We start from the raw sequence: 18,555 nt of genomic DNA, 5'->3' as shown, positions 1-18,555 counted from the left end.
TGTTCGGAACGGAAATGCATGTGGCAGCCGACCCGTCTTGCTGGTCCACATTGGCAAAGGGAAATATCGTGAAGAAGAATCGAACCGTACATCCAGAACCGCTCGAGAACCACCAGCAGTCAGCGGCAGCGCGCGACAGTATCGATGGGAAAAAGTAGGTCACGAGAAATGAGGTCTTTAGCAATGCGTGCCGCATTGGTTGTGTTGGTTTGCGCGAACAGACTACAAAACCAACGCTCATGCAAAACCATATTTCCCACAGCCTGCGACGTTGCCAAGCCGTGATTGGTGAGTTGCAGTTTACGTATTGAAACAACATAAATCAACTGACTAATGAACGTCCTCTTCGGCGATCGCGTGGCGCCGTTTTTACTGTGAGTATCTTGTAGCGTCTAACGCGCGGTCACGGAACTTTGCGATATTTGGGACTCTCGAGACTTATCCTGGCCGAACGCCGTACCGTATGACCCCTGCCCAGCTGTCACGCTGACGTCTGGGGTGGTCAACTCGTGGCGTGGTTTATGAGGCATATTTCATCGACCACCAAGCATAAATTGGCTATTTATAGCGATAGTGGCAAGCCGTGCTCAGGGAGCATGCGTTTTATATCCCGTCGATGATGTCCACCTGCGGGTTTGTCACTCTTCATCTGGCCGGTCATTCGTTTCGATGGCGACGAAATATTGCCCTCGATAGCGTGCGCGACCACACAAATATACGCGTGTTTGGCTTGTCGCCGATGAGGTGGAATTTGGACATATACGTGGAGGTATTTTGGAGCAATTTATCTAAATTTATATGCGCCATCGTGAGCTATGTTGAGGATTTTATAAGTAGCGTCAAAATATGACACTCAACTCACTGTGGAGATCACTTCATGGAGAATTCCAGTAAAATATTGAATGTCAGACATTCCATTTAACTTCCTATAAATTTTGAGCTGTTTTTTTATTCTACACTGAATTCCAGACCTTGCAGACCTCTTTAATCTCTCCAAAACCAGAAACATTTGAAAGACCTTGATTATTGAGACATGGTTGCGACTAGAGCAAAATGGTTATACTTTGGCTTTGATGGCGGAATATTCGGAGACGACAGTTTAATAGCAACGGTCACGCAATTCTAAAGTGTTTCGGTTTTGCTCTCCGCAATAAACGAACCGCTTTTTGTGCGACAAACACAATTTCAATCGTTCGTTCGAGTTCGCAAATGTGACCCTAAAACGCAAGCGAAAAAAACCATTCACGAACTTCCAATTAGTCCTCTGGGTCTAGTGGCTGGAATCGCAACATCCCTTGGAGATGCGATCGTTCCATCAAAAACATAGACCTGGATTGATTTTTGCTGTTTCATTGCCATTCTCACTGAACATTTAAATTGCCAAAAACGAACGAACGGAAAAGAACCATACATTCTAGAAGGTGGCGCGCGGGAAAGATCATTTCACGATCGCGCCTCGACATAAATCCGGGAACCGGACCCGAGTGTGCCCGATGCCGGAAACGGTCACGCTAATTCATCCCGCCACCCGGGACCGGATGCCTCTAATTTACGGTACCTCCAGTAGCCCCTCACTGAACCAGTGCTTACGCGTGCTATCGCGAGAACCTCGACCTCTCCACAGCCAAACCCCATCAGACACGGAACAAACCACAAAGCCAATGACCGAATATAATGCCCGCGAGTGCAGTAAATTGTTGTGCGCTCGCGAACGGTATGCTTTCCAGAACAAACTGTTCCAAAAATGTTCCGAAACCAGCTCCGAATGTTATAAAACTTGGATATGGCAGGAAAATAGCAATTATTGCTTCACCGTGAGCCATCGCGCATATGTTGCTATCGCGCCGTACAATGACTGCCGTGGAAATACGTTTATTTAATTGATCATCATTAATCTTTCCCCACAACACTTCCCTCGGCTGGAGGTCATACCGTTGCAGTTTTCTATCGCACAGGCTCTAACTGCAACTGCAGCTCAAACCGATGTACTGAGTTGTGTTAACAGCTTCAATAAAATATATTTATTCGCCCCATCTACGGAGCTGCCTAAACACGTTATATGCGAACGAAATGATTTGCATCGATGTTTTTGCATGTGTGCTACCTCAAGTTCATAAATCGCACCCGTACCACGGGGGCACACGTTTGTTGTAGCACATGAAAAACCACAATTATCCGCCAGTACCAGAATCACGGCGTTGTATTGAAAGCAAATAATTGCTGAGCACAGCGGGGCATTGTGATAAGATTGATCGTGTGATGGAGGGGAACATACGTACCAGTACGTGCCCTGAGTGATCACAAATCTGGCCCCCTGATGTTTGTATGGTTTGTCTATCAAACATCAAATAAAGTAGTAGAAAATATTGGAATTGTAATGCAAGAGCTTGATATATTATTGAATAAAAGTGTTCATCGAATGATGCAGGAACTAGTTTTGTGTAAATTACCGGGTTTTGGTCGAGTTATTACTCACAAGTTCATGATTACTTATTTGCTTTTTTCAGGATTTGCTTCATAACCAAACACATTCGCTGAAGACACTAAGCTACCACCAATTGAAAAAATAGTTTGCTATGCATATCTTTTAATCCTCAGAAAAATAGAAATGCATTGCATCACCAGAATTAACCTCCCAAAGCACGTCATTCACAACTCGATACACGCCCTATATAGACCGGCAACATCATCATCATTTACGGTAGTAGTGTAGTGCACCCGGTTTGACCTAATTACCGACACACAACCGACAGCCAACACCTCCGAGCTGCAACCTCAACATCAGATGCAGTTAATTAAATCGCTCATTCTTCGGTTACGTTCCATCCCATAGGTAAGTAAATCTCGCTAGACACCCCAGCATTGTACTCACCGTAATGCAGTCGAGAATAGTTTATAGTGTGCAGTGGCGATGCTGAACTATGCCGAAAGCGTGCCGACAGCCACTCGGTTCCAGAACAGAGCTCGTAGATTCTAGCTTTCCTTTAGAAAAAAAAAAAATCGGAGCACATCTGGTCGATATTAGCATGTGTTTACATGCCAACGCCATTGACCGAAAGCAGCTGCAGCAGCATAGAAGAAAGGCATCTTCACCTTCCACAAATCGAACTTCCCCAACTCCACGGCCAAAAGGCCCAAAGTGAAACACCAAAAAAAGGCACACAGGCTTGCCTGTGGAATCTTGCGCACCGAAGAGCGAAACGAATTTATTGATTTAAATATCTTCGCGTACGTACCACCGGACCAGACGTTTCATCGGGTGGCAAAATTGGGCGGCGGCACGTAACAAAGTTAACCCCGTAGAAACGATAAATAAAAACATGGAAACAACCGAATGTTTCTCCGCCTTCGGAATGCTTGTTCACTTTTTTTTTGTTTTGTTCGCAAGATCGCAATTCCGCTTTCCGGGTGAGGTTTTATGTTATTTTCTGTGGAAATTTTGGTACATCACGGGGCTTTTTGAAAGGCTAAGCTTTGGATTGAAAAGTGTGTTTAGAAAACGTATGAAATATTTTAGAATATAAACAAACCGAACAATTTTGTACTATTAAACTGAATGTGTTTGTTTTAGAGACAAAGAAACAAAAGATCACGACAAATGAGTGATGAGGTTTGTCAAACATCTGTTCAAATTTTTATATTATATTCCTATGAACAACCTTGCTGTATTTCTCGTCGGGAAAATATTATTTAGATAAAAGGTTAGCATATTTAGTAGGTATTAGAAGAACCTATCACTCAACCACCGGAGTACAACATAACGTTCCTAACCTTACTATCGGTACCAGTAGTGCAGCAAATGTTTTTGTTCTATGCTACACGATTATGAACTAGAATGTGGCGGTGGCATCTTCAACCAGATGCAACGTGCACCGCACTCTGAACCTTCACCGTATAAATATCCTAGATTACGAGAAGTAACATATTCTACCCTTTGCCTTACAGTATCAAACTTTCCATATATTGACGCTGACGGCAAGGGTTCTTGGCGTGGTGCGAATCCGCGTTCAACTTCACACCCAGAAAACCTCGTAAACTTACTCTAAGCTGAACCCACTAACGAGATAGGGCGTTGTGCTGCTTTGTACATTCTGCTCACGATTGGTCGTAAATCAATGCAATATTTTGAATCAAGCACAGGGAAGACAGTTTTGATTTTCTGGCGTGCGGCACCGAATCATCATCAACGTCAGAATCGTTCATCGTCACCAGTCACGAAGCGGTAAGTGGCGCGTTGGATCTTCATTTTCGGTACCATCGTGTTGCTCCAGAACCCCAGTGTCCAATGTGTGCATCTAGCACAGTTGGCCTCTTGTCAGCATTACCCCCATTACCCAGAGGGACTTTCCATTTTAAGCTAGATTTCTTCTCGGCCTCGGACGGTTCCTACCGTAAGCGGCCTGTTTCGCATGAATGAGCTCACTCACTTTCAATTACAGTGCGAGTGGATGCAAGTGTCCATCGTGAATTTATTACGTCTAGCCACGATCCAGACCAGCGCAGCAAGACGCGCTGGTGACAACGCTGAGGCCTGGCGGTTCTGATGCATACGATTCGAGGATTATATCTTTTGTCCGCGGGCTGATGACGCCACTCCATGGCGGGGTTGCGAGGTACAGACAATGAAGATGCGTTGCATTTCAATCATGCTAATGAGCATTGTTCTGGAACGTAGCGAAAGACGACATCTTCCACGGAGCCGCAGCAGATGTGTGGGAGTTCAATTAAACATTGGAACCCGCATTTTGCCCCTTACAAACCAAAAAACTCGCTCCTTTAATCAAACATTTACGTGATCAGAGATACCAATTCTGACACTCGGACGTAACTAAACGATGGTGTCAGATTTTCTGTCTGGAAACATTTTACATTCAAGCGGGAATACATTTCTGAGCCTTTTGGTTTAAGGGTTTGAGAATTGTGATTTAATCAGAGGAGTTCGGAGCGGCGGTCTCCAATATTGACTCCACACACACGCACACCGGGGCTTGTGCCCCCGATGAGAATGCACCATAAATCATGATCCGATAGGCGCGTTTGAGCTTTGCACGGCCCGACACAATTGTTACCCGATATCGTTCTAACAGTGTGGTGTGCACCAATGGAATGATGCCACAACGCAACAAATGCAAGTGGAGTGTGCGCTCGACTCCCTGCAACTGACAACGTTCACATGCAAACTCATCGTCCATTAGGAGGAGGCCGTGGAGACAAGCAAACCGGTGGGTGCTCGCGTTCGCAGCACGCTTTCATCGACAACATTAATCGAAGACAAGCGCAATCGCCGCAAGAGAAGACGACCCTCACGCCGGGTCCCGGGTTGTCTCGTACGATAACCGAAGGAAAAACACTAACCCACCCGCAGTGCGTTCGGGAAAAAAGACCGTAGCCGTTGTGTCGTTGTTCTTGGTTTCCTTTCGGTTTCGGTTTCCCAGCAGGATGGTCAACTTCGGCAATTAAATAACCATGCCGCACAAAGCCCTGCTGCCGGACTGGATGTCCAATGGCCGATAAAACCCAACGATGATAACCCGATAAAAGGATGGGAAAGTGGCTCGCGTCCAGGGGGAAAAGTGTTCTGTGCATGCGTGTGCATTCTTTCAACTGTGTTCTGTTCCAAATGCTTCATAAGCCGCACCACGGCGGGCAACCGTAATCGAATCGCATCTAGTTGCTTTTAGAGCGAATTATTTTCAATTTAGATAGAACGTTGATTAAATTGATGATTACTCCCTTCCCAGGGCAGGCACTCGCGGAAAGAAAGTCTTACGCTTAGTCTCTAGGGGAGAAGAAAAGTGAATGCAATGATAGAGCAATTTTTCATCTACCGCTTGTGGCATCGTTGTCCGTTTCCAATCGATGTCCGTCGATAGGTTGTGGTACGCTAAGTGCTGGAATGCTTTCAACGCACCAGCTCCCCACAAGTTGCCATGGACCGCTGGTTCTTAATTCAGCTCAAAAAGATGAAACTCACCTGGGAGTATTTGAAGTTAAGGAATAAGTGCAATGACATCCTCAGGGATTCATGGCGAAGGATTTAAGGGATAGCTATTCCTTTTTAACAGTGGCAGTAGCGGTAAACTTACGTATTGCAAGTTGCATAGTTTTTGGCGTTTTAACGACGAATATTCCTACAATCGTCAAAGACGTTGGAAACGAGCATCTCCGCGGTTTGGTTCACAACCACTTGACAAAAGTTACAACTATACAACAGTGTGGTCTCATGAAATTTTTTCACTATTGTACCGCAAACACTACTCAAAGATTTATTGTCGTTTCATGCAATAATATCATAACAAATCCTTCATTCCTTTTTCCGGAATGGAAATATCTTTCTTATCATGCATACAATGTGCAACCCAAAGCATGCACCAATTAATTATTCATAGAATAAAATAGAAACACGTAATGCACCGGGAACGCTATTGGAAGGGAAGTTAACGTTTGCCGGTAAAGGCCAATGGCCCTCCCATTGGAGTGTAAGCATAATAGACGTAATGGAATGGAAAAAGGCGCCCGCGGACTGGTGCGCGAATGCACACCAGCAGTCGTCGTCGTCTTCGTCGTCGTCGTCACTTTTCTCATACCGCACGGAATCATATCCGCTCGGGTTGTTGGTGATGATTTATGGTGAACTGATTGTTATTAATAAGTATGATTTATGGCGGTAATTGATTTATCGTTCTTTCCGTCTTTCGTCAAGAGTTTTTCCTTCCAAGAGAGATGTTGAGGGAAAAAAATAGTATTTTTTCAAATCGGATCCCACAAGCAAAAAGCAGCTTGGGAGGGTTAAGAACTCATCCAAGATGTACCACAGGTAGGAAATTCAAATTATAAGCCTAAAGACCAAAAAAATGTCCAGTACTCACCATGTGTTGAGGAGTTTTTGGTTTCTTCACCAAATCAGGTACTTTGAAGGTGGTGACGGCTTCGATTACCTCTGCCAGCAGTAGTCCATCGCGGCAGTCGGCGGACAGGTCGGATACCTTCCGTTTCGACTTGGCCCGTTCGAGATAATAGTTGGCCCAGTCGGTGTAGATCTGTGAAGGATGAAATTCGAAAAGCCAAACAGATAAGGTTTAGGGTTGATAAATAGACGAAAACAGGATGTGAGTCCCAAGGAAGGTAACGACGCGCATTAGTATTATTAAATTTATTCAACATCCAATGACAATCAGGCTTGTACAAATATGATACGTTAGCTTGGAAGGTTAGAAGATGGTGCGACATATGGTGCTCTGGACGTACGTGAGTGTAGCCCGTTGACCATGTCGACGAAGCATTACTAGAAATGTACAAATCACGTAGTCCGACTGCAAGACGAGAAACGAAGTAAAATGAAAAGGACACTAGGGCAAGAACTCTGTTCTTCGCATTTGTTGGAAGCTTCCAGATAGAATGGATCCAAATGGAAACATAAATTCCTTGGAGAAATCGTGGAGGAGTCTTTTACAGCACCATGCCCCTTCTCGCCTCGGGGCATTAGGTCCTATTCTTCATGGAATATTCACGTCTTGCTGCGTACGGATTGTGATGTACATCTGTGTTTCCACGCTACGGTATCCTTTTCTCGGACTTTACTTTACACAAGGCTTATGCAACGATAGCTTTTGATATTAGAGTGACGTTACGGTACTACCATCGGCTAACAGACGTTCGTAACATGGGCTTGTTATAGTCCACTTGGCACGCGCGCTCGCCAGCCTGCTCCTTTTGCTTCCCGAAGCGAAGACAAATGGTGTCCAATAAAAGTAGGAAATTTTGGTCCATAAATTTTAAATCACCCAAAACTTGTGCTCTGAACTTATGGAGGCTCCGGTTGGGCACAAAAAAAAACAAACAGTGAAGCAAAAGAAGAGAAGTGCTAAGAGAGATATAAAATGCATTCTTGCTTTAAGAAAGGCTCTGCGCTACGGTTAAGCAAGAGTCAGCAGATTCTTGGTAAGTAAAAAAACTCACTCGCTCGTGCTAGTTTTTCTGTCGTCTCCTTTCGGTAGGCTCCTTTGCCAACAATCAGAACAAACTGCAGGCTGGCATTAATCGGAACGAGCTCCAAACGAGCGTACTTTGACTGCAATTTGGCACTGCTAAGGAAGCTATTTGTTTTATTCGATGGGATGAGGTCTTCTTCGTCCTTCTAAGCGTTTAATGTATGTGTTCGTTTGGAGTTGCATGCAACCATTTTTATGCCTCAGCTCATAGGAAACATGAAAATAGAGCAGTAATAACGCTAAATGGCGTCGCTGGCTTGTCCTTTTTTTGAGTACACTCCAAAGAAAATTGGGTTAATGATGAGATGCGATGGCAGCTGCTTTGGCGGAAGTCCATATTTAGTTCGCCCTCAGCAAACCTTTGATCAGTTCGAAATATTTCACAAACTGACACAGTTTATGTCACTTTTGAACTTCCACACCAAACTTACCTTCCCTGTGGAAACAGGTACTTTCCTTGCGTTACTTCTTCAAACGAGAGTCTCTTCAAATGAAGCGTTCTTTCATCATCTTTCGTCTTTGCGAGTTAAGGGAGAAAAAAACACCCCTCAAAGTGACAAGCTGGGTGAGAAAATAAATAAAGTGCCAAATCACATCAACAATTCATCGTTGGCAATCAACATTGCACTGGTGGTGAAGATCATTCACCATGCCCCTTCTGATTGTCGCCTTCACTCTCCGCCCTAATGAAGCGTAAGCTCCACCAAAACGTCAAGACGGGTGCGGTGCGGCGGTGTTTCATTTTCCCAATTAAAATCCAACCGTGGAATCGTCGTGGTTGTTTCATCCCTCCATTTTTCCAAAGGGCTCTGATCTCCGTTCCGCCTCAGACGCGAGTAGATGAAATGATGAAATCCCCTCCTTCATCGAGGAATTTTGATCGCGGCGTTTTACACCACGCGCCATGAACCGATTATGTCGCACGACTTGGAAAATCTCTTGATTTTCCTTTCCCATTCAGAAGCTGCTACGCACTTGAAGCAACAGTCTGGGATAGAAGCGGGAAGCGGGAAAGAATCCTGGTGGCAAAGGCGTGTCAGCAGCATAGCTTCATAATGTTCTTTTCGGTTGGTAATTTATCTTTCGCTCGCGCTCACTTTCATAAGCGTCGCGCGGTTTGTTTCCGCTTTAACGCGCCCAGGCCCCCATTCGGAAGCGTCTTTTAAAAGATGATTATTTTTTTATCTTCTCAACATATTTTCGCCGCACTCCTGGATTTCTTTTCACTCACGTTTAGGCACACAAAGAAGTGCACGGTCTGTGCTAAGCATGTGTACGCTATGGGCAAGTGTTTTCCCGACCAGACTCCAAATATTGCTCCGAGCTGTGCATGGTTTAGGATTAATCAGCTGTAAATGGCGCTGGGGAAACATATTTTTTCGCCAAAAAATAATTGCTTTTGTGCGTACGAAGGACGAAGCTTTAATGGTTTTTTTCCCCCGCGGAGTACACACGCTCTAATGCATTCTGGAGCGAAATTAGCCAAATACGCCAACCATCGCTGCTGGTATTCTACGGTCAGAAAAATTAGGGTTTTAAGCTGACTAAGACTTCAAAATCATACCAGTGGGACCACTCAACGAGAGCCAGTTTTTTTCTGTTGCTGTTATGGTGGAACCTTTTCAAGAGCACGCATTAATTTAATGCCATCCTATAAAAACGTGCTAAAAAGTGTGACCATACTTGAAACCTCGTTAAACGTCCCTTGAAAACGAGTCGATGGGAGCAACCCATCGGGGCCACACGTGCGTTGATGAGTGAGGAGCGTCGGGGTTTTCCAACGCTCATGGAAAATCGCACCTCGCGAATGGAGTTAGCATTGGCACACCATCATTCCTCCATCGCATCGTGCCGTCCCGCAAAGGGTATAGCACAGTATAAGACACATCCTAACGCGAGTTATTTATGGTTGTGAGGTCGTTTTTTCATTTTCCATGACCTTTCCGCCTTCACTGCTCTATTCCTAGTTTTTCCATCGTAACTTTATGCCGTCTCTTTGCGTGCCTTACACCGTAAAGTCTGCTAACAAAAAAAAACTACCACTACTCTTCATGCCACATATGAGCGGATATTAACAGCGGAGTAGCGGAGTACGTGTAGTACAAGTCTATTCAGCCATATTTTTTTCATCCCTAGAACAATATTTTCCTACAAGAGTTTCCTTACCATTGCTCCAGGGCGACCACGGACGTCATCAGTCTGCTGGAAGTATAGCGATCGTAGAGAACGACCGAGACTGCCACAGAAAAGAAGCAGAAACGTTCCAGCGCAAAAACAAAACGAATCTGCAACATAATTAATTACCTCCCGAGTCGTTTTCTAACTTCATGGAGCTGATCTTATTTTCCGACCAACCCTTGCCAACGTCAAAAAGCATCGCAAAAGTCGATCCTACTTTTGGGTGCACGTGTACCGGAGTTTTCCCTTTTCATGCGCATGTACGCGTGTGCTTCTAACTTCTCCGACCCTATGATCGTTCGCTGTTTGCTTTTTTTTCGGAGGGCTCAGTCTGGCTGTCCGTGGCTGTTTTTGCTCATCACCTTCCTAAGCTACTATGCTTCCGGTCCGTCACGGGAGAAGCTGTCGCCAGGTTCGGATGGGTTGGTTGGATTCGGACGGGCAGGTTAGGGGCATGCTGTGTACTAAGGTCAGTAGCGACTCAGTCGCTGTCTCGAAGAGTTATTTTAGGAAATCAAATTGCGAGTTTGTTTTGGCGAGAACCGTGCTGAGAAGTTTAGGTTTTGTCGCAACGGAATGGATTAGTGGATGAAAATGAATGTTTTATAAACGATTGTTAAGTTCTTGGAATATAAAGACGTCCAAAGATAGGATAAAACATAAAAATTCAATTGAATTTCCTAAAATTGACTTATTTTTAGTGGATATTCCACGCCAGAAAGCATGCGATTGGACAATTGATGACGGTGTTCGTTTGTTCTTATCTCTACTCTTACCTGCGATAGATTTTTCGTCACAGAAAGATCGTCGCTTGATCCCTGACCACTAACACATCGGCCCAACATTATGTAGCACTTGTTGTAGCACACCCGAGGTTCACACCAGAAATCTCAAACAAAACAGACCCCCGTATGCGCCTTTCGCAAACGCAGCGGTGTGGTGATGTTATCTCGTAAATCAATTCGCACCCGAATTGAATCCGAAAATCACTTCCGCCGATTGGACACCGTTTCATGTGCCCATTCATCAATCATTTCTATCACGGGGTCGGGCTTGACGATTTAATTTGCCTTCCCTTGGTAAATACTACTGCGGTACGATGCTTTCCTTTGATTCTCTCATAATCACTCACTAGTAGACTGGTCAGCCTGGACCAAACGGAATGGAGTTTCACTTTCCACGTGTACCACACACCCCAAACACACACAAACACACTTCACTTTTACTTACTGAGATGTTAATTGCCACATTTTTCCCTAACAGTAGCACTGCTCACAAGTCACATGGTGACTCCACATGAACATTTACAAACAGCACTTCAAACGCAAACAAATAAACAAATTAGAGACCCTTCGCAAAGCTACTGACGGGCCAAAGAACCGTGCAGAGTTTGGCCGGCCACAAAGAGTGTGGTAGAAATATTGCACACGGGGTAAGGTGGTACCGCAGTCGCGTGTCAAGCCATAATCCATCATCTAAATCGCGGTTTTCCCACATGTTTCCCAAGAGCGTTGGCTTTCTTTTCCCAAACTTGCTGGTCGTGTTTGGTACAGTTCTAAGTCTACTTTGTACCATTTAATGCAATTGATTTGGATGGAATTTGTACTGGCGGGTGTTAAAACAATGGAAATCCGCTAGAGAAATGGGTCGGTATTGTGCTGCGATTGCAATTTGTAATCAGTTTGTCGCATTTTCATGACCCTTTAAGGGTTTCTTCCGCCACCCTAAAAATTGTCTCCATCACCTGAGTGTATAATAGATTCATTTCTCAACCACCATTCCCTAAAGCCCAAAATAGACATCACCGAAAAGAATCGCGTTTTGTTGAACATTGTTTTAACAGAGCAGTTGTTTACAGGCGAATAAAAATAGTCCCCAAAATTAACCCTTCTCTATGGCTGACAGTGGCGCCCACCGTCCTAACTGGACCACACTGCGTCTCACTACTAGCTCAGTAACAACAACACCTTTCGTCTAGGGCCTAATGGTCTAAGGTTCTACACCAGAAATGCAGCCACGAGTGGCTGTACAGACAGTCGGTAGCATCCCAACACCGTGCAGTCGTGGCGTATAGGAAAACGGTACGTTATTTATAGCCGGTTTGTTTTTCCACGTTGTGTTTCTTTGTTTATTTTCCATCGACGTACACGCACGCGAAGGAACGGAGGTTCGAAAGGGTTCAAAGGCATTTGGTGGACGGACAGTTTACTTATGTTGCAGTTGTGGTGCAGTTTTGTGAAATAGGGGAAGCTTGTCTCTCATCACATAATATGAAGTTAGCTGAGGGACATGGAAAGGGTTCTGTCTGTTGTCCTCTGAGGCTGTCTCTTCCATGCCCCGATGGTGTTGATGCATGGCAAATGGATAATTGCACTTTGACGAACTGTCAGTCTGGCGGACTCGGGCCGGGATTTACACTGATTTCCGTGTCGGCGATGTTACCTACCCCACCGAGATGTGGGCTAAACCCCGGAAACATTCGAAAAGGTACTAGAGCTCCACTACAAAACTGAGTGGCGGATAATAATATGCAATCAAAGGGAGCTTAAACGTACAGTCGAACCTGAAGCTCCGGTTTGAAAACTGAATCCATAAACCCAGAGTTACCTCAGTTACCGCGGTAAGTTCGATGTCCAGTTGTGCCGTTGGACATGTTGCATCAAAAATTCTCACGTGTCACGTGGCACGAATTTGCTGCCGTGCATAATGAATGAGCCCGTCACCTGCGTGCAGAGGTTGGTTTTTTGAGGGAGTGAGTAATTCGATGCATTCATTAGTGGAGTACAAATGCGACGCCCACCCTGCAGTTTGTGGTAAAGTTGAGATGTTTTCGGAACATGCGGAACGCACACACAGATTTGGTATGCAGGATTTCCGGTCAAAGTTTCTCTTATTTCACCATCGATGGACCCTTTTCGTGGAACTCGAACCGCTTGATGAGGTTTAACAATAACCCAGAAATTATAGCTGAAAATTAAGCTGAGGCACTTTCCGGGCAACTATAGACGCGTTTCGGCCGGAAAGTTCCCCAACAGCTTTGGGTCTTTAACGGGACGAACTTGTGGAGGAAACTTTTTGGCATGTTTATGCACCACTCGTTCGCTGTAACCCGAAAGTTATTAGGATCGCTCATTAAAAGGAACCATTTTGCTGGGCAAAGCGGGGATGCCGCTGGATTCGATACGCAAAAGACCCATCATCATCCGAAGCTTTGAGCGGGGTTGAGAATAATGGCCAAAATTCAATATTGGGCCAGAGAATCACCTTTCAACCTTTTGCGATCCACAATTTCTCTTTTCATCCTTTCAAACTCTACAAAAACGGATTTCGCCTTCAGAGCTACTAATGAAGCAAGTGCTGATGGAAGGGAAATTAATAAAAATAACCTAATTAGTTGCATTTCCCTCACAAGTATCCCTGTTTTTCTGTTCTTTCTCCCGGGGTAAAATCACTATCGTAAAACAGTCATTCTCACTACCCTCCTTCAAATACATAAATGGGTTATGGGCCGGAAGGCGACAGAAATCCTCATCGCTTCGACCGTACTAACCCAATTCCGAATTCCGAACGGGTCAACGCTTCATTAGGTGTCACCATTGCTGCCCCAGTAGACATTCTACGGAAGCGGAAATTGAAACAACGGCTACTTCCAAAAACCTTTCAACAACATCGTCAAGGCAGTGGCGTTGAAAAATTTTGTTACATTCCATCATCAAGCCCCTTCGGGGAGTTGAACGGGAAGCGGGAAAAATAAAGGAACTTTCCGAACCCTTCATGAACATGCCTTCCTTGCTGTTGTTGGGGCGTACCAGAAGGACCCACGAATTCCCCACCGGACAGCGTTGAGTTGAGCTCATCGATAAGCATCTTGATGTTCGGACAATTCGTGGGCGCCTTCAGCTTGACTGACACGTTTGCGTGGGCTGTTCGTCTCTTCCTTCGTTTGCTTTGATTTAATTTTCAAACTCAACGTTTTTGCTCCGTTGAGATATAGAACTTCCGAAAGGTCACGGAACTGTGGGTAATGTATGCGTGTGCGTGCAGGCAAAACGGAAACCCAGTGTGACGTAAGAAGGTCGTACGAAGCAACAGGAACGCAACCCGGGAGACGGTTTTTGTTTACATTTCAAGCCGATTTCTTTATTTAGGACATGTCCGCCCAATACGTAGCACTACTGTTGATATTGATGGTTGAAGAATTTTTGTTTTGTATTCGATTGTTTTTCTGCTATCTTCCGTTTCTTGGGTGGCTTCCCGTGGGATGGAAACGCAATCGGAAATCGGACCAAATACAGTCGCTGGTGGGGAGAACAGTGTATTTAAGAATAAAAAAGAACCAGTGCGCCAGAGCCAAATATCCTGGGCAGGAAAAAGCATATCAAAAGCAAAAGAAAATATGAAAGAAAAATAGAAATCATCCACAATTTTGCTTTGATTGGTTTCTACTAAAAACAACAGGAACTGGGGATGGTAAAAGTTTGAATAAATAAATTCCCCCCCCAGAGAGTGGCGTGTGGCAGGTTATCATCTTCCTGCATCTATAATGTTCCTTGGCACGGTTGTCCATTCGACGCCTCGTTCATGGAGATTTAGTCTCACCCGATCAAACAAAACACGGTAGCATAAATGTTTAATGTTTGATGTGTTGCAGCGTGGGGTTGGTGATGCCAGAAAGACTATAACTTTTAGAGCTGCTCACAGCTCCATCTCTAACTGCTCGCGATGCTTTCAAGGTGCGAATCAGATTGCGATCAATCGGATCAAAAGACCCCGAGTTCCGGGGGCGTGTTCCAAGCGGGCGATGCAGTAAGATTTAAGATGCCCCAGACATCTCATCAGACCCTTCCCGGGGCCACCGTCGTCTAGCCGTGTTGAATCGATTAAGGAGACGAGATTTACTGCACACCTAACGCTTGATGTCGCGGCGTTCTTTTCGTTTTCTGACGCTGTTGGAACTAGATTACGGATGGAGCGTCATAAAAAACGGTCGTTTTCAGTATGTTCGACGTTAGGTTTTAGCGCAAAGTCACAGCCGCATAGCCGAAAGCCAAAGACTAATCCACTGCAGTTAAATAGATGAATGTAAATTATTCGATTCGAAGCGGGACGATGCAACGGGGCAACGATCGATCAAGTTGAAAAATACCTTCCCACCCGTTGAGACGTTCGTCTAATTGTTTGTTACTCCACTGTTTTGCTGGCTTAAAATCAGATTATCCCAACTTCAAAAATTCGATAAATGAGCATGATCTGTGGGGAAAACGGGGAAACAATGTTACACGGCCGCTTTCGTTAAGGAACAAAAAGATTAAATTTAAATTCCAAATTAATTTTACAACATTGTATCCACCAGCAATCACGCGCTGTTCGGTGTGCCATGATTCAGTGCGTTTCTGACGAGTTTCAATGTTTGAATCATTTTGGGGGATACGGCTCCCAAGGAGTTGCACCCACGGTTTGGCAAAACCGTCAAAAGTGTTTCACACCGCATCGGCATCGTCAGCGTGGATGGAAGTGAGTTCTGCGAAATTTATACGCGAATGCACACGCGTTCGCCTTTTTCAGCGCTTAATTGATTCACCTTTCCTTGTGCATGGATGCACCGCATACGCTAAACCAGTTTCATGAAAATGATTCAACGTGCACATTAACATCGTCAAGATATAAATAACTAAACATTACGTACAAAATTTTCCTCTCCAAGCAACTTTCAATATTGTTTCAAAGCGACGCCATTTCCTCATTCACGTATTTGCTCCGATTCGCGTGCAATAATTTATCGAATGTTTTATGCATCGCACAAATCGCGAACACATTGAAATTCCTACCTACCAGATCTGAAGCTGTAAAACTAAACGCATGTCGAGTGCAGCTAACGATTGAAGAAATGGAATTTAGGTCCTTGAACCTCTTGGAACCTTGGCGTCAGCAGGTAGCGAGGGCGTACTGCAAGAGTTGCGAATATGAAGTGCCCGCATAGCTAGAGCTTGGACAAGCGTGGATCTTAAATGCAGGGTTAGAGTGTCAGCAGCGTTTTCAAATTTTAATTTTTTATCTGTATGCAATATAGTTAATTGCATTGCCGTTGTTTCACGATGTCCAAAAGTATGCAAATATTTACTGAATAATGCAATATTCGCACAATAAAACAAATATTTCAGATTTCTACGATCCACATACTTCCAAATTCTTCTGTAGAAACAGAATGCTCCCATGAAACAAATAGCAATTTTGGTATGTTTCTGCTAAAGGACCCCGCGCTGATCATAACTTGAAGTGCAAAATTGCATATCTCCAGGCGCGCATAAGTAATAAAGAATGTGGATTGTATTGATAAGCCTTTACATATTTTGCTTCGCCAATAAGAACTTCATTAAGAATGAGAAATTACGTTATACTTCAATTTTAAAACTAAACTCCGGATAGAAAATCCCTGCATCGATCCGTATCTAGTCGGAAACTTACTTTTAAAACCAGATTCCCAACGGAAACAACCTATCACACAAGAACGTTCTCGTGATGCTTTCTCCACTTGCAAATCAATTGCATTGCCTTTATATTCTTTCCCTTCCCGTGGTTTTGTTTCTTTTCGTGACGATCAATCACTCGACACGTTTCGACGCCATTTGCACCATCGTAGAAAACGCACTCACAACCACTTCCCGCTGTCGTCGCAACATTTCTCACCGATTCGCTGGCAAATCGAGTGGTGTGTGCAATTTATAACTTAATGAACTTCTTTGCGACACGCGTAAACAAATCTGCCGCTTCCTTCCGGTTTGAGATCTTCCGCGGAGTGTGTAAATCACTTTTACAATGATACACAAACACAAAACCACTGCCGACACACGATGGCGGTGAAGATTTCCCACGCATTCACATTAAACTGGCAATTATTTGCAACTTTTATTGGGAGAATAATAAACACAAAATCCCAAATGGCTTGGGGTTTAGGTGAATCACAACACCTTCGGTACACAATTTTATTTCAATTTTAAAACACCTTCGGCTTCGTCGTACGTGTATCTGGCACATCATCCCGATTCGAGGGGAGAGTCACGATTTATTCCCTGAATGGTACCAACCAACGCACATTACCACATCATTGCCAACGTAAGCACACACTGCGGCACTGCAGTTGCAAAATTATGCACTCACCCAAACACATACTAACACGCTTCAGTGCGGGGTCGTTGGATTCGTTCCGCTTAGATTAGCGATGCGTCCAGGATACTATTTTTAAAGAAGCACCGGAATTAATTGCCTAATAAATTCGCAACCTTCCTCTAGGCAAGTACGGATCTTTCGTGATCGATTTTTGTGTATTTCACTACGTGCACGTGCGCGTACGGTTCTTCCGTCGCCCAGAAACGTGAACCACTTCTTCCAAAACGGAAAAGACGCCAACGAACGCACCCGCCAGAGTACGTACACCCGTTCTAACGCCAACACGATCGATATCTGAACCGAAGTCGCGAGGGTAACGCGTGCGCCATGCCCTACGATGCTGTTCTATGCTACGGTACGCCAGCACTGCGCATGACATAAGCCGATCGTGGATTCGAGAGTCGAAGCGGCCGACGCGTTCTGTGCACGCTCATCATCGGGCTGTCCCCGGTCGGTCGGTTCTTGGTACTGTTGCTGGGTATGGTTGGTGTTGAAGGTGCGTACCCTCGCATCGGTTCACATAGACGGCGGCTCAGTACAAACGGCATCGGCATCGTACACCAACTTATTTGGCAATGGCTTAATGGGAGCTACAGGGACCCCACAATCGCTGTTCCGCCAAACCAGGTGGTGGTGCAACGACACGGTGACGCATAAATAACGGATAGAGGTCTTACGCAGTCATTGCTTTGTCTTTTGGGGCGCTTGATCGCGGTGTATTGGCGTACACAAGAAGGGTCCCGCGTTCGGGTGCTCTGTCTATGCTTCTTCCAATCTTTCCACAACCAAAATGTCAAAGAATGACGGCGGCGGCTAAGGTAATGCCTATAAAACCAACCTAGACGCACGCCGAAGCTTCCGCAGTAGAACACGCAGTGCGTGTGACCTTCGGAGCGGCAGCATTACGATTCTTTCGGGCCCCATCCGTCCGTAATGGTGGCCGTTACGGATGTTTACGTAACAATGCCAGCTGTTCTTTGGCTCTATTTTTCACCGATTTTGGAGACATTATCGACTGGCAGATACTTCGCTATGCTCGGAGGCATTCTACCGCTCCAGATGGTTAGAACGTTTGATGCGCTTCCAACAACTCTCCGAAACATTTGTGAAAGCAAAAGGAAAACACAATTCTTGGCTATTGTGCACATAAATCTATCGCGGCTGGAAGAGCTTGCTACAAATTAAACTGTTCAACGAACGCGTGCACCTGATATGGTTC

General features: G+C 44.9%; 1 protein-coding gene across 1 annotated transcript in view; it reads right to left on the bottom strand.

Moving 5' to 3' along the window:
- Positions 1–18,555, bottom strand: part of LOC128714623 (protein sickie) — a 202,260-nt gene that overhangs the window by 157,892 nt on the left and 25,813 nt on the right. The window contains exon 2 of the mRNA XM_053809496.1: positions 6,870–7,040. Coding sequence (XP_053665471.1) covers positions 6,870–7,040 — 171 coding nt within the window. The remainder of the gene's footprint in view (positions 1–6,869; positions 7,041–18,555) is intronic.

Source organism: Anopheles marshallii, chromosome 3, assembly GCF_943734725.1.
Source record: "Anopheles marshallii chromosome 3, idAnoMarsDA_429_01, whole genome shotgun sequence".
Taxonomy (NCBI): Eukaryota; Metazoa; Arthropoda; class Insecta; order Diptera; family Culicidae; genus Anopheles; species Anopheles marshallii.
The sequence above is the reverse complement of the archived record's forward strand: the minus strand, read 5'-3'. Positions and strand labels throughout refer to the sequence as shown.